Below are 17116 nucleotides of genomic sequence, written 5' to 3' on the forward strand. Positions count from 1 at the left end.
TGAACATGAGTTCCAATAGAAAAATCTTGAATACAGGCACATTCTGGCAAAGCTCATAACTGGTCACATACCTCCAAGGAACAAATTGAAAAACTGTAATGAACAAGTAGAGGGAGGCTTGGAGGCTTATACGTATAAGATACAGAATGATAATTGTTTGAACACTACCTTAGCAATGGCATCCTGCAATCGATTGGCATCATTGCGAGTGAGAGCCAGCTCTTCCTGCAGACTGCTGGCCAAAGTCTCTGCTTTTTCCTTGTCCAGCCTGACACTCTCCAGCAAATCTTGTATATCTGATTTATCTCCAGAGTTGTGTATAGAGTACAGTTCAGCCACTTTTTGCTTTTCATGCTCCAGCTGAGCCTTTAGCCTGTTCATCTCAATCTGGTCACTGGCTACTGTGGCTTTGTACTCCTCTAAGGTGGCTGCTAATGCTGCCTTACTTTTCTGCTCTGACTCAATAATTCGTTCCATGTGGTGGTTCCGTTCTTTCAGTGCCCCTATAATTTCTTGGGCCTCCTTGTTATCTTGCTCTGCCATCTTCAAAGTGTTGCTCAGATGCTGCTGGACACCCAGCAGTTGCTCTCGTTCAAAACGAGCATTCTCAGCAAGGTCCATATAACGTTGCTCTAACTCCATATACCTCCCACTTTTCATATCTTCATCAATAACATATGAGATGTGATGTTCATCTAAAAGGGAGCGAAAATATTCAATCTGTCGGCTGAAGTGTTCTAACTTGTCACTCTGCTGGCACAAGGATTCCATAAGAATTACTTTTTCTTCTCCAAGTCTTTCATTCTCACTGTTCAGCTCTTGAGTTATTTGTTGTAAGTCTGCAAGTTCCTGAAGTGTTGCTTGAAGCTCCTCAGCTGTACTATGCTGGTTCTCTTCCATCTGGTGTATCCGTTCTGTCAGACAAGCTACAGAAACTTCACTTGCATTGCCACTGCTTCCTTTCCTAGATCTTTCTATGCTTGGTACTCCTTCAGACTCTGAAGACGATGGAGCATCTAAGGCATCATCACTTGATGTAAGTGGCTGATAAACTTCACTGCACTCACTGTCTAAATTATCCATGGAGTTACTATGCTGATTGTCCATTAAGGTGTTTTCGTCCTGACTCAACAAATCTTCCATTGAACCAGGAGCAGAACCTTCCACTGAAGATGTAAGAGTGCCACCACCATCACTGTGGTTACCAGTTGTGATCTCTGGGCTCAAAGATTGGTAGCCAAAGAGTTTCTCAGAGTTGTCTAGCCTTTGTTCCAAAGAAAAGCCCAATGCATTTAATCTGTCCTTCAACATTCGATTCTCATTCTTCAATTGGTTGAGCTCTTCTCGGATGGCAGTGTTTTGCTCTTGTAACACTAATAATGTAGACTCTACATCAGTTGGCTGGTGAACAATAATGGCCTCTTTTTCCTCAGACTTCTCATCACCCTCATGCTGATCTTCATTAAGGCCCAGCTGAGCACGCATATCTCTGAGTTCATTCCTCAAGTGTAAAATCTCCACATCTTTAGTTTTTGCTAAAGTCAGAAGATCTTTCACTTTAGCTTCCAAAGCAGCTTTGTCACTGATTTGATTGTCCGATTTGGATTTACTCATCCGAACATCAGACTCTGGATTAGTACGACTACGGGAGCGTTTTGCCAGAATGGTATCATTAGTCCCCTGTCCTGTCAAAGGCAGTTTTTTGCTTTGGTTCAGACGGGAACGATCGCGTATTCTTTCCCTAGAAGAGCTAGATTCTTTATTTCCAGATGAAGTGCTACGCTTGGCTGTGGAGCTCGTACCTGTATGTTTTTAAAAATTTAATTTTAATTCATTTAAAAGAATCAGCAAAGTGAGTACATGTATGAAATTACATACATAAGACTATATATTTTGCTATGATTATAAAATGGCTGCCATTCTAAACCACTCTTTTGAAAATGAAATATGTACAGTCTATTTATGAGAGTCTCAAATAAGGTTTAAACATTCTTTATAGTGTCTAAAGATGTGTTAAGCTCCCCCCCCCCGTCCCCTCCTCAAAATAAGGATTAAAAAACCTACTGTTTGCAAGAGGAAAAGAGATTCTCCCCCAAAGTTTCTAATAAATTGTATAAAAAATGAAGAGTAACTATATGTAAGATACTTGATATTCTCTCTAAGTTCACAGATCATAGATACATCTTCACTTTTAGGTGTGGGAACACAGTTCCCATTTGAGTACTTTTTATAAACATGTATATTCTGATCCAAGAATGAAATCAGAGTATTTAAATATTCTCACCATCAAATTCAATTTCTCACCATTCTCACTCAGAAATGCTGAAGCAGAGAGCAGGATCATCACTTCTTTACTGCAAGGTGACTTACAATTTTATTAACTTTACTAAGTCCCAAAACTAGCAATTGGATAACAAACACATTTCTACTAATTGTGTTGTGATAAACACTACGGAATGTCACACCTGCCTGAAGGCTTTACAAAATTCTCTCTCCTTAATTACGTACATCAGTAGAGATTACTATTTTAACACAACACCCAGTATTGAAGATATTCATCCCGTACCTAAAACCTTTAATGCCCAAAGTAGGGATTATTTTAGCAGCATAAGTCTACACTAGCTGTTGGTCCCAGAGAATACCACTACAGAAAAAGCTAAATGACCAATATAAAAAATAGTATATGTAAGGATTTGCAATAGAAGGATTATCAATACAAACTGTGTGAGACGGGTCATTGGCAGAGTGCTCTATTTGGCCTGGCCTTTGCTGAGCTCTTCGTTAGGTGCTTTGGACCCTGCCTATGGAAGAGTTGCAATGGTTTCCTAACAGAACAAAAAAAAGCCAAGGAAACAACCCTTTGAGACTAATATCTCCTTGTACCTGTAATAGTCTTGGGCTTATTCTCCAGGTTGTTCATGGTGGTCCCTGAAGCTGAAGATACTGTGGATGTGCAGGTGCTCTTCTTTGCCTTCACACCATTGGTCATAGTCACCCCACCACCAGCCATTCCCGCTAAAAGGTCATCATTACTTTTTGTCTGAAAAGGGAAAAGAATATTAACATGACTGGATATGAAGTGCAGGACCGGAAATGTTAACTAATCAAAGCTGCTGTTATTACAAGTGAATATTTTTAAACAAAATATATTTTAAGATCTAAAAACACATTCAATACATTGTTGCTTAGATAACATGCACTATTAGTCAATCCACTATTTGAGACACAAGGTGGGTGAGGTGTGTCATTAAATATCAGCTTAACGAGTTCAGTCTGATCTGGAACCAAAAAAATTATGAACCATAATAATTGTATGATTAATTACATGGTGTCACTACAGGTTGGTGTTTTAGTGCCCTAACTGTGCATTTCCAAACCTTAATATGTTTGGATTTCTTTAAGTTTAACTTTAACTGAGTGTTCTGGGTTTATATAATGATGTATAATAAATTAAATCACCTCTATTTAGGTATTTTAACTAGAGCTGTCGATTAATCGCAGTTAATTCATGCAATTAACTCAAAAAATTAATCGCGATTAAGCGCAGTTTTAATCACATAATTAAGCAATCAAATATCAATGCAAATTTATTAAATATTTCAGATGTTTTTCTACATTTTCATATATATTGTATTCTGTGTTGTAATTGAAATCAAAGTGTATATTATTTTTATTATAAATATTTGCATTGTAAAAATGATAAAAGAAATAGTATGAGGTGAATTGAAAAATACAAGTACTGTAGTGTAATCTTTGTTGTGAAAGTGAAACTTACAAATGTAGATTTTTTTTTTTGTTACGTAACTGCACTCAAAAACAAAACAATGTAAAACGTCAGAGCCTACAAGTCCACTCAGTCCTACTTCTTGTTCAGCCAATCGCTAAGACAAACAAGTTTGTTTACATTTACAGGAGATAATGCTGCCCTCTTCTTATTTACAATGTCACCAGAAAGTGAGAACATGGCACTTTTGTAGCTGGCATTGCAAGGAATTTATGCGTCAGATATGCTAAACATTCGTATCCCCTTCGTGCTCCGGCCACCATTCTAGAGGACATGATTCCATGCTGATGACGCTCATTAAAAAAACAATGTGTTAATCACATTTATGACTGAACTCCTTGGGGGGAGAATTGTATGTCTCCTGCTCTGTTTTACCTGCATTCTGCCATATATTTTATGTTATAGCAATCTCAGTTGATGACTCAGCACATGCTCATTTTAAGAACACTTTCACTGCAGATTTGACAAAACACAAAGATAGCTACAGCACCCGGCCCAAGAGATAAGAATCTGAAGTGCCTTCCAAAATCTGAGAGGGACGAGGTGTGGAGCATGCTTTCAGAAGTCATAAAAGAGCAACACTTCGATGCGGAAACTACAGAACCCGAACTATCAAAAAAGAAAATCAACCTTCTGCTGGTGGCATCTGACTCAGATGATGAAAATGAACATGCGTCGCCCGAACTGCTCTGGATTATTATCAAGCAGAACCTGTCATCAGCATGGACGCACGTCCCCTGGAATGGTGGTTGAAGCATGAAGGGACATATGACTCTTTAGCGCATCTGGTACGTAAATATCTTGCGACACCGGCTACAACAGTGCCATGAGAACGCCTGTTCTCACTTTCTGGTGACATTGTAAACAAGAAGCGGGCAGCATTATCTCTTGCAAATGTAAACAAACTTGTTTGTCTGAGCAATTTTTCAATGCAGTTTTTTAATGTAAATTTAATTTTTGAATGCAGTTTTTATTTTTACTTAATTCTACATTTGTAAGTTCAACTTTCATGATAAAGAGATTGCACTACAGTACTTGTATTAGGTGAACTGAAAAATTCTATTTCTTTTGTGTTTTTACAGTGCAAATACTTGTAATCAAAAATAAATATAAAGTGACCACTGTACACTTTGTATTCTGTGTTGTAACTGAAATCAATATATTTGAAAATGTAGAAAACATCCAAAAATATTTAACTATGGTATTCTATTATTGTTTAACTGTGCAATTAATTGCAATTAATTTTTTTAATCACATGATTAATTTTTTTAATTGCTTGACAGCCCTAACTTTAACTTAAATTACTGATACGTTCTCAATCTTAAGTCCAGCTAAACAACTTTTGTCTGGGAATCTGTATTAACATTCACAAAAAAATACAGCAGACTCCAATAAATGTAAAGGTTAGATGACATTTTCTACGTGAAGACGACAGCATGCCAGAGGCTTCATAGACAACACCATAAATGATAAAATTACATAGATACGTTCCTTTTAAAATGGCAGTTGCTTACTGATATTTTAACTCCCTCAGACATATAAATTGCCAGCGTGCCTAAGTCTACAAACTACACCCTTCCAACTTCTCCTACATATGGGAACACTTGAAAGATGTACGTAGTTTTATTTCACACAGCTGGCATGATGACAACCGCACAAGAATGAGTCACTCAACTATGTCACTAAAAGCTAGCTAAAACCCTTAAGGTGCGACAACTCTCAGTTACTAGTTAAGAAGGGAATTTCTTGCTGTGCCTAAGATGCGTGTAATTGACATAATACTTTTTAAAATTGTACACTTGAGTTGCCTGAAGTGCTACTGATAAAAAGAGAAAACTGTAAACACACAGTAGGCCAAATCCTTTCAGAGATAGATAGATCATTCTCTTCTTTGTTTTCATTAGAGGTATGACAGCTGGAAACTCTTGATGAGTAAGCTACACACCACAGTCAGAAGTACATGCCAGTCAGCTCTTAAAAGGACAGTTGTCGATGACACTGGACACTACTCAGAATGGTTGCGTATGGCATGATGGTTTTGTATTAAACAGGATGCAAGATACAAACAATGTTTTGTCAGGAATCTATTTCTAAACATAAGATAATGTGCAGATTCACCAGCTGGGGAGAGAAAATAAAGTCCCAAGTACAAGGCACTTCACACGTCCCTGTATTCAAGGGTCATTTTATTGTCAAAACAACGTCCCAAAACAAACACCACAAAATTCCGGGTAGTATCTATCCAAGACTTTTCTAATTTCTATCAGCTGGTAGGGGAGAGGAACACACTTTGATTTTGGTAATCCTGTCTGGTTAATTGGAGACCCTTGGACATGGATCTCCCTGATCATGGGTCTCGTCTGTCTGCCACCCATCTAAGAGGCAGGAAATATTATACCTGGCTTCCTGTAAGTCACATGCTTGCTCCCAGTGATGTTCCCTGAGACTACACCATTCAATTTTAAAGGGCCCAGGGGACGTAAAAGGTGCAATGTGATGGGCACATATGCTCCAAAGCCTGGTGCCTTGTTATGCTGAGAGTAAGGAGAAACCTACAAGACAAATAAGAAGATGGAAGGTAGGAGCAGCACACACCAGTTGGGCTGAAGCTCCACTCCAGACACAAAATGGAGAAAGCATGGAAAACTACAGGAACCGTGTGGCTGCATGGATCGGACACCAGTCACCAACGTTAAGTATGCCAATCAGGCAGTCTCTTAAAAGTAATATAGTCGTCTCAATTCCCCACTGAAGTATCCCTCTTGAGAAATTTCAGATGGAATTTTTAATCTTGACACAGAGCTTATCACATCCTACCACCACAGTCAAAGAAAGTCATTCAAGAGCAACACATGACACTCCCTGTCTGAGAGAGCAATTAATGACGCCCAGTGGAAGGCAGCTCAGTTCCCACTCTGCCCTTTTTACAGAGAAGTCAGGAAAGTTAAGTTTCACAAAGTGCATTGCCTTCCACCATGGTACATATAAACACATCAAAAGCAGCAATATTTAATGACCACAGCATTAGTAATCTCTCATTCTGTCCTGCATTGTGTAACTACTGAAATTCTCTTCAGTCACTGAGAGATTATGAATCCCAGTTTTCCACTGCATCAATATACTTATTCTAAAATTCTATCCTTCCAAATCCTTTACTGTCCAAAAAAAATCAAGGCTATTAGAGCTTACCTTCAGCAGGGATGTTGATGTTCCAGTTTTTGAGAGTTTTGTTACTGCAGACACTGAGGAGCCGTTTTCTGGTTTGATTTTTTCTATTGTTTTATTTATCCCGGGCACTTTGGGCACTGAGCCAACAGACCTGCTTGCTTTCTTCATTCTGGGCTGCCTCTTTGTGATGCATTTACAAACAAATCTGTGAACACAAAAACAAGTTAGAGAAGTGTTAAATACAAGACAAGGAAGATGTAATATAGTTCTTTGAATGATTTGTTTAAAATCAGTACCCCAATGATAACAACAAGCATAAGCCAGAGCCAAATGGTATGCACATGATTGAGGAAGAGTAGAGAGATTTTTGCAAAAAATTAAGTGTTCAAAGCAACTGGACTCCCAGGTTATATATAAAAAATATCTTCAAAGTCTCTTCCCACAAATAGCATTGAACAGATGGCATTTTATAAATGACCCACATAATCCTGCCTCCTTACCAGCAAAAACAAGGCTCATCAGGATAGTGATGTTTTTGATCTCTGACTGAAGGGAAGAAAAATACAATAGGAGTACTCTCTACCAACCACCTGATAAATGATTACCAACACTGGCCTTAGGGAAAGAGAATTTTCTATCTGCCAAGCTGAAAGGAAAGTGCTGCAAAAATTCTGGCAGTTAGAGAGGAAAGACGTGTTAATATATAAAATTCAGTGCTTGAAAATCCACTCTCCCTCTAAACAGTTGTGAAGAGAAAGTTGTCTCTGGCTTGCGTGGAGGTCCAGTCATGTAGAATTTAGAAGAAATTATGTTCCTAGCTCTTATGATTAGGAAGAATTCCTTCTGAATGGGAGCTAAACATAAAACAGTGCACTACTGTCTTCCTGAGTTTACAGATAGGCCACTTCAATGCTTCTGTCGCTGCTCATAGTCTTTTGTTGCTTGTGAAAGCTATCAGTTTCACTACTGCAATTCCCAATACGTTGAGAGCATATGAGAATTCCAATTTCACCCTCTGGGGCATGACAAACCTATGAGTAGCAGGGGTGGTGAGCACTACTGCTGTTCACAAGGGCTGACAACTCAAAATAGAGACTAGAGGGAAAGGCAGAATAATGGAGATCCACCACTCTCAGCAGCCAGGGAGCTGGGTGAGGATTAGAAAAGGAGGGAACATTCTTACTCTTTCAAGAGCCAATTAGTGATAAAAATAGCTATTACCACTCATTTCTCCCAGTCAAGAGACTCTGGAATGGAAGAAGAGAAGGAAAAGAAAGCTTCCACTCCCGTCAGGCAGCCATAAAGTCAAGGGAATAAGGGAAGTAGGTGTTCAGATTTATCAGAGTCTCATTATCTAGTGCTTACAGGAAATATGGAACAAGAACATCTTTCTCCCCTGCTACAAAAAAGGGCATTTGAAAGACATGAATGGTTAGATGGGATTCAGAGTGTGGAGAAATGCTGCATATAAATACAGTGATCAGGACTACTAACAACGTTTAAAAACATTACACTACTCCCCTCTCTCAACATGCACACAAACAACTTTTTAAATTTAATTTCTTACAACTTAAAAACCTTTACATATTATTTGGATGCATTCAAATCTGTAGATACTGTTAGCAGCAGCACTTTTCATTTTTAAACTACTGAAATTTACTACAACTGACCATTCTGACTGAAGTGTACTTCTATTCCCATAGCAATTACATGTGATCAGCAAATAGAAAGTAAGAGGAATTTGCAACTAAATGGTTGTTTATAAACTAAAGCTTCCTCCTGGTCAACTATTTGGTATGGCTGATTACAGCAAGATTCTTCTCCCATCCCTGAATTTGAACATTTTAGTTTGGCCATTTTTGAATGATCAGAAAGCCAAAAAAGCTTTCAACTACCACCACATTTGTGCACAAATTCTGCTCTGTTTTACAGACAGCATTATGTAATCAATGAAAGACATTTCAGAATGAATATGCACAAGATAGAAGAATTCAAGGGACATAAATATTTTTTAAAAATTACAATTTCAGGGTAAAACCTACAGATACTACGGCCTTCTCAACTTTACATTTTTTACCAGTGATTTATAATTGCTACAAGCGCCTTGTTTGATCTGTAGGTGGAGACTGAAACTAATCTGAATCAACAGTCAAAGTTAACCAAGACATTTGGACCTTGCCAATTCCTCAGACTGCATTAAACCCTACCCTTTAAATACTCAGAGCTAAGATCAAGTTATTACACCTACACTTGTCATTTATCAAGTAATAATTTGCAACTATTTAAAATATGACGAATATTAACTACATATACACATTCAAGATGAGAAATATTCTTATCCTTTCATTTATGACAAAAGATTGTGCTTTATTAAATTGTGGAAAATATATGGCACAGGCAAAAATCAAGGTGTGAGGATAATTATTTCTTGAGCAAGCTTTTGCATTATGATGAAGTATGGGATCTCTTCTTATAATTTTGTTTACTGTTCTGAAGCATACAAGCTTCGCCTGTGTACCTGTAAAACAGGTTGCAGGCAAAATTCAAGTTATATCTTGATTTAAGACAAGCGCCTTATACAGCCAATATCTCATTGCTCTAATGAAATCTAGAGTACCCTCTGTGGTGGTAACAAAAGAGCATGTGAAAGATATAATTTCATGTTATTAGCCTTTCCTAAGAATGGTTAGGAAGAAGTGAACAATTTAAAAACAAGGAAACTGACAGGATGAGCCTTAAGGGACTGCTAATCTATTAAAAAAAACCCTGGTTAATCTGAAGTCTCTTTTGAAATTAAAATAAATGTAAAGTTTGAATACCTATTCAAAATGTGTTAGTATTCCCATCCCAAACTGTGTGTGTCTTTCTGTAGCCAATGCCCCTTTCAGATTTACAGCTTTCTGGATTTTACTATTTGTATATAATTACATAGCAAATAAAGTTACCAGACTAGACTAAAAAAAGATACGCATATAGGCTGTCAAAACATTTTCACAGAAAGATGCAGTTTAGACTTTCTGAATTTGAATTATGGCTTAATCCTGCCCTAAAGTAAATGGGAGCTTTGTCACTGACTTCAATAGGCGTAGGATCTAGCCCTATGAGAGCAAATATAACAAAATAAAGTATCTGTTCAACGTCAGATGGTCCTTATTCATAGTGAAGTTCAGAGAAAACATATTGCTGTAATTTTCATTAAAAAATTACTAGTATATGCTCCAAGAATAGCAACCACATGACCAAGGTAATGCAACTAAATATTTCTACAGTATTTGGAAAGAGAACTTTACACCCAAAAAAATAAATACCTTCAGATAGGACTCAAAAAATTACACCCTTCAGATCAGGGATCATGCCTGCTTCTATAATCATACAGTGTATGGCACAATGGTGCCCCAGTCCTAGTTGGGACCACTGGTTATTATTATAACACTGAGTATTAATGAAAACTGTTTCAAAACATTTTATGTAGATAAAAATCGCATGTAGATTAAAAATGTCATTGGATAAGCACAGATTCCTTTTTCAACATAAAAAAAGAAAAATACTTAAAACAAGCACCTGAAATTATTTTTACTCGCTTTAGATTTGAATTAAGTAAGAGAGATAGCCAATATTTTAAGGATCAAAACTTGTAACATCCCCTTCTCATGAAGGGAACTGAAAATAAAAATGTCTACTTACCCATTTTTTATTCTTTTAGATGTAAATGAGAATCTAGTGTGGATTTAGCAATGAATGAAAAATGCTCTGAGAGAGAGAGAGGCAAGAGGTATATAGCTAAATCCAAAGTGACATTATAGGATGAGATTTTTGTTTGTTCGTTAATGTTGCACTAAGAGAGTGTCAACACCAAGCATGAATTATGAACTAGAGCATAAATCACAACAAAAAGGAGGACTAAAACAAGCCAAAAATAATCACATCAAATAAGTTAGTGTTAGCAAGAGAGGGAAAGAACAAGTCACAATAAGCAGAATGTGAACATTCATTCTAACCTGTACCCTTTGCCAGACTTTTCTCTTTCAACAGAACACATACCGCAGAAAACTAAAACCAATAGTGTGTTCTCTCTGCATCTGTCTCCACTAGAACAGTTAGTTCTACACTTTTATATCAGCTGCAAATAAAACTCCAGAAACATTTTTAAAATGCTTTGCCCAATAAGAAGGCACGACTCTGTACTACAAACTGATATGGTAAGGCTGCCCAACAGCATGAGATTCTTTCAGAGTTACTGTTTGGACATCAATTAAAATGTTCCATTCCAGAAATCTGTAAATGAGTAGGGGAGGGGCATCTTTCCCTATGAATACTAAAAGTATGTTATTTATAGCTTAACAAGTGGTTTATTTCAATAGTTCTTGGTTTTGCTGCCGTAATCTACATCTCATCCATTCTATTATACAAGATTACTCATGTCAATCATGCCATTATAGGAGAACCTTGGAAAAAAGTGCCTGAGATATTCCTTTGCCTAGTGAACAAAATATCACATCTTCTATGTATGAAATGAAATAAGTTATTGAACAATAGTTCTAGCTACATAAGAACCATTAAGACAAGGGCAGAATGGCCTTTTCATGAGAATTCCATGAATCACAGCAGAAAAAAAAAGAGACCACCCAAATTCCAGTGACTATATTAACAGTGTCTTATGAAAAGTCCAAGAAGAAACAGATTATAAAACACCTCCAAATACAAAGGGTCACAGAGCTTCCCAAGGCATTAAGGGTGCTGGCCCCACTATACTGTTGACTCTTGAGGGAATTCTGTGCCAAAAAAAATCTGCGCCAAAAAAATAAAAATTCTGCAAATTTTGTCAATAAATAAATGTGGAGGCTCCAGCATGGCAGTGGGGAGCACAGGCCACTGGCTGCATGGAGGTGGGAGATCACCCTGCAGCTCCCTGCTCTCCCCCGAAACAGACTCAGCAGTGAGGCTGCACCTGACAGTGCAAGAGCCAGGCCTGCCCCAGAAACACCCCAGGGCCCTGGCTCTCTGCACCAGGCACACCAGGTGTGGGCAGGCAGGTTCAGCCCAGCAGGATCCAAGTGTGGGGAGGATCCAGGTGTGGGGTGAGAGGGTTCTATGTGGGGCAATCTGGGTGCAGGTGGCTCAGTGGGGAGTCCGGGACGATTTGGATGCACAGGGGCAATGGGAATCTGCAGGGGGTCCAGGTGAAGGTGGTTAGGGTTGAGTATGGGGGGCGGGGTCTGGGTGTGGGGGAACTCACTCAGCGGGGGTGGGTCTGGGTGCTGTGGGAGTGGGGCTTGGTGGGATGGGGGTCCAGGTGCAGCTGGTTGGGGCTCAGTAGGGTGCTCATCGGGGTGGTCCAGATGCATAGGGGGTAGGGCTCGTCGGGGTGGGAGTTTGAGTGCGGAAGGCTAAGCAAGGGTGGCCTGGGTGCGGCAGTGGGAATCGGCAGGGGGAGGTCCGGATGCAGGGGGTGATCTCGATGAAGGGGTGGAAGTTGGCAAGGAGGGAAAAGGGATTGATCTGACCTGGCCCTGGCTCCCAGTGGGTCTGACTCAGCCCTGGCTGGGCCATCCCAAGCCCCGCCCGCCCAGCAGTGATTTACCTATCTGCCAGCTGCTTCAGGTGCCTGAAACGACTTGCCCACGCTGCTGGGGAGGGGCATGTGACCGCTCTTACGGCTTCCCTTTGTTTCCTCGTCAGAAAGTAATTTTTCTGCGGGGAAGCAAAGAAATCTGCAGTGGACAGGAATTCTGCATATGTGCACTGGCGCAGAACTCCCCCAGGAGTAATTGTCATTTCATATGCACATCCACACATTCCCTGCCCCAAAAGCCATTCACCTCTAGCAGTGTAAAATTTCAAAATAAACAATTAAGGACAAACTGTGGCCAACTGAGCAGTCACAGCAGGCCACTGAGGTGGGGGAAGGAAAGTCTAGGCACAGGAGGTTTTGCAGCCCCCTTCACAATAGAGAGCCACATTCTGCTGAAACTCCCCATGCAGGAGCATAGACAGGAATTTCTGGGCAAACTATGGGCTACCCAGTGAATTGATATACAGGCAGTCCTCGGACTTATGACACAATTGGTTCCTGAAAATTGTGTTTTAAGTTGAAACATTGTAACTTGGAACTGCAACACACTCCAATCTGGGACCGAGCATTGTAAGGTCTAAACCAATTGCTGTAAGTTGAATCAGGGGGTCAATTCAGAAACATAAGTGCCGTTCATCATAAATCGAATGTAGTAAAGTCAAGGACTGCATGTACTACACACAGATGCAATGAATTCCAGCTTTTAGTGCTGTTGCAGATGTAGCTTATATTTTCAGCCCATGAGCTCCACAAGTACTTTGAACCTTGCCTCTAGGTAGAGAGACAGGGAAGGAAGAAACTCTCATTTCTGAGCTCCCTAGAAGTTCATGTAGTTTCTTTTTAATGGGTTTGTACAGGGAACCAGGACTTCAGAAAATACAAATTAAGGATGAAGTGTCTGAATTCCTACTTATTTTGGGGGCACAAACTAAAAAGTACATTTCTCTATAAATTGTGGAATAATCACTGCGCAAAAACTAGACGCTATGCATCCTGATTTCCCTACTCCTTGTTTGGAGAAAATTTAAGCCCCATGTCGCTGTGAGCAATGTTTAACGGCTGCTAATACTTAGCATTCCAGACAAGTGATAGAAACATTCACAAAAGGACTGCTTAGCTTATGATGAGCTGTGTTCTATCTTTTAATAAAACAAAATAATTCATTCTTGTTTTTAAGATGGTATTATAATTTAACTAGCAGGTATTTCAAGACACTGTGGAGAAAAAACGGTGACTGCTTCTAGTTAACTCAAATACTGCCATTAAAAAGTTCAGCCAATTTTTCTGGAAACTGAATTTCAAAATACAGAATGCTCACACAAGGATTCCAAATGTATATTATTTTAAAACAAATTTAAGATGATTGTATCCCTATAACACCTTTGTAGATAGGAAGTGCACCAGTAGAAACTATTACAGAAGGCTTCCTTTTGTTTCTGAATGGATTTTCCAAGAAAATTTGATAGGGAACACTAACAAATCCATTTCTTGCAGGAATTAAAACTAGAGATGAGGAAAAAATTCCAAGTAAGTTAATGGAACTAAGGAATAATTATTACTCAAAAGTGCTACACCAGTGACTTAGAATACAGTCCACAGTACAATACTAGTATACAGATTTGTAGGTGTATTTGAATGCATATATAAGCCCACTATAATGCAAACTGAAACAATAAAGTTTAACGGTCAAAAACCCACAGTAACAAGAAGAAAGAAATGTAAAGTGCGGCATGTTTCTCCTTTAAGGTTTCTGTCATACCTTAAACAAGCAAAACAAGGCTCTGTTTAATGTTATTGTTTTCCATATCCCATTGGTAGATTTAAGTTATATTCAAACTAGCAAACATGGGCCAGCAGTTGAAATAATACACACAGTTTCAGAATATCAGTTACAGCTCCATTTCAGGTCATAAAAGTATTACACAGACAACAAAAAATGTAGTCCTCAGCAAGAGCCTTAGGCTGTATTTTCATGGAAAATTAATCAATGATTACTCTGAAGACTGGGTTTTCTGGGTTAATAGCACTGGTGGGCAGAAAAGAGTTCCAGTTCTAGCATGTTAACACACATCTGACCAATGACTGACTGGCCTGCTTTAGCTACAAAAGTTGTTAATTTAATAAAAGGACCTGGTCAACCTAAAAATTACACTCTGAAAATGTTTTTTCTTTCTATTGTTACAAGTAACACCTAAGATGAGTGATGATGAGCATCAGGTAACCAGGAGAGAGAAAAGTACTCCCCCTCCCACCCCACTTTTGCTCATTTGATTGCTTACTGCACTTTGTGTATAGTCATGTCCCCACTTACCAGCTGTCAGTTCCCCCTGCAGGTATGAGTGTTTTACACAGCAAAACTGAAAGAGAAGCATTTTTTAAAAGATAAAAATATGCAATTGTAAGACCACAAAAACTGGCAGGATAACTCAAGGGCAGGTGCTGGACTTAAAACTAAAACTTTAATTCGTTTTTTTAAATGACTAGACTTCAAGCTGACAATGTCCTTTACAGTGTGATTTTCACTCACTGACATAACTCCTCACAAAAGTAATGGTCAGAGTAAGTGGCCAGTGTTTAACTTTTAAGAAATTTTATTTCTGTATTTAAGGGCCCCATACCTGAATCTCTCCTTTCTCCAGTCTGAAGCCCCATCCAGGCAGACTCCTATATCAGCAGCAGGGGCAAAGCCAGCATGAGCAGCAATTGCTGCCTAAACAGGCTTTTGCAGCCCTAAGGCCAACGTAAAAGGAGCACCTGTGCCAAAAAAATAATCTGATGCAGGTTGTAGAGGGGCGACAAGGGAGAGGTGACAGAGTTATCAGGTAAACGGACAACCTGTGCCATCCCCAATCCCAAAACCTGGAGCAGTCTGGAGGGAATGGGAAGCGTGGGGCACGGGTCACTTGCTGGAGGATTCTCTGCACCTTCAGGTCTTTAAATCACGATTTGAGGACTTCAATAACTCAGACATAGGTTAGGGGTTTGTTACAGGAGTGAGTGGGTGGGTGAGATTCTGTGGCTTGCTTTGTGAAGGAGATCAGACTAGATGATCATAATGGTCCCTTCTGACCTTAAAGTCTATGATTCTATGATCTCCTCCCATCCCAGAATTGGGAAAGGGAGAGAAATAGGTCTAGCAAGGTGCATTTGTAAATCACCACCACCACTATGCAGACATGCAGGTATATTTTTTGTGTAGACTGGGGAATAGGGGAGAAACACCCACCACCCAAAAAAAAAAAAAAAAGATGGCAAAGAAGGGAGGGTGAACACTGTAGGGGGGCTCAAGATTGGTTACTGAACCCAGCTCTGAGCTCCCTGCTCCCTCCTGCTGCTGCTTACAGAGCTGACAGAAACCCACTGAGCTCCTCCTCCAGCATCTCTCTAACTTGCCCTGCAGAAGGAAGTGAAAGGAAATTCCATTAAAAAAAAAAAAAAAAAAAAAAAAAGAAGAGGCCACAGTCTCCAGAACTTTGGAATTTCTGGCTGGCAAAGAACTGACAACAGTGTATGCGAATTCCATATTCTAGAACTATTTTACTGATTCCATAAGAACATGATCCTTAACCGAGGCCACTGGAATCTAGTTGCCCATGACACAGGCCTTGTCTGGTTACTCACCAGTAACTTGCTTTGTTTTAGCTACATTCATGCCAGTACTGCCCCAATTTAGAATTAGTAATTACTAATCACTATCGTTAGCCTAAGAGTTTCCTTGGAGAGAGAGGGGAGAAGCTGTAACAGCTGCCTAACGTATTCTGTTCTTCTGGAGTATACTGCAAGTGTATTTTAAACATATATAGAACCTTTCTTCCTAAAACACTTTACAAGTTATATACACCTCTACCCCAATAGAACGCTGTCCTCGGGAGCCAAAAAATCTTACCATGTTATAGGTGAAACCGCGTTATATCGAACTTGCTTTGATCCGCTGGAGTGCGCAGCCCCTCCCCCTCCGAGCACTGCTTTACCACGTTCTATTCGAATTCGTGTTATATCGGGTCGCATTATATCGGGGTAGAGGTGTACATACAGTACAATGAAACTCTAGGAGTAGCAGCAACTGACACACAGAATACTACACAACAGTTGGAGAGGAAAAAAGTTTCATGAAATGACAAAAGCAAACCCCCCATTCTTGCAGAATGCTTCACAAACAGCAAACAGACTTTCATATTTTAAAGCCTGATCTGAAAAATGTACATAGTAAACAGCCTGGAACTTGCTGTGTCTAACTTGAGAATGCAAGTAAACCCTTCCTGGGCTTAGTTTGCATCCCCATAAATCATATCTTTATTGACTGGTTCATTGAGAGTAAATATTTAGAATCGTAGAATATCAGGGTTTGAAGGGACCTCAGGAGGTCACCTAGTCCAACCCTCTGCTCAAAGCAGGATCAATCCCCAACTAAAGCATCCCAGCCAGGGCTTTGTCAAGCCTGACCTTAAAAACCTCTAAGGAAGGAGATTCCACCACCTCCCTAGGTAACCCATTCCAGTGCTTCACCACCCTCCTAGTGAAAAAGTTTTTCCTAATATCCAACCTAAACCACCCCCACTGCAACTTGAGACCATTACTCCTTGTTGTCATCT

The 17116-nt window shown here is 39.5% G+C and overlaps 1 protein-coding gene across 1 annotated transcript in view; it reads right to left on the reverse strand.

The window, feature by feature from the left end:
* The window catches only part of SPECC1L (sperm antigen with calponin homology and coiled-coil domains 1 like), a 103663-nt gene that overhangs the window by 76884 nt on the left and 9663 nt on the right, over positions 1–17116 (reverse strand). The window contains exons 2-4 of the mRNA XM_024197969.1: positions 6974–7157; positions 2884–3040; positions 169–1802 (exon numbers count right to left, since the gene is read on the reverse strand). Of these exons, the coding sequence (XP_024053737.1) occupies positions 169–1802; positions 2884–3040; positions 6974–7120 (1938 nt within the window). The 5' untranslated portion in view covers positions 7121–7157. The remainder of the gene's footprint in view (positions 1–168; positions 1803–2883; positions 3041–6973; positions 7158–17116) is intronic.

This window comes from Terrapene carolina, unplaced genomic scaffold, assembly GCF_002925995.2.
Source record: "Terrapene carolina triunguis isolate 2854851 unplaced genomic scaffold, T_m_triunguis-2.0 Scaffold790, whole genome shotgun sequence".
Classification (NCBI taxonomy): Eukaryota; Metazoa; Chordata; order Testudines; family Emydidae; genus Terrapene; species Terrapene triunguis.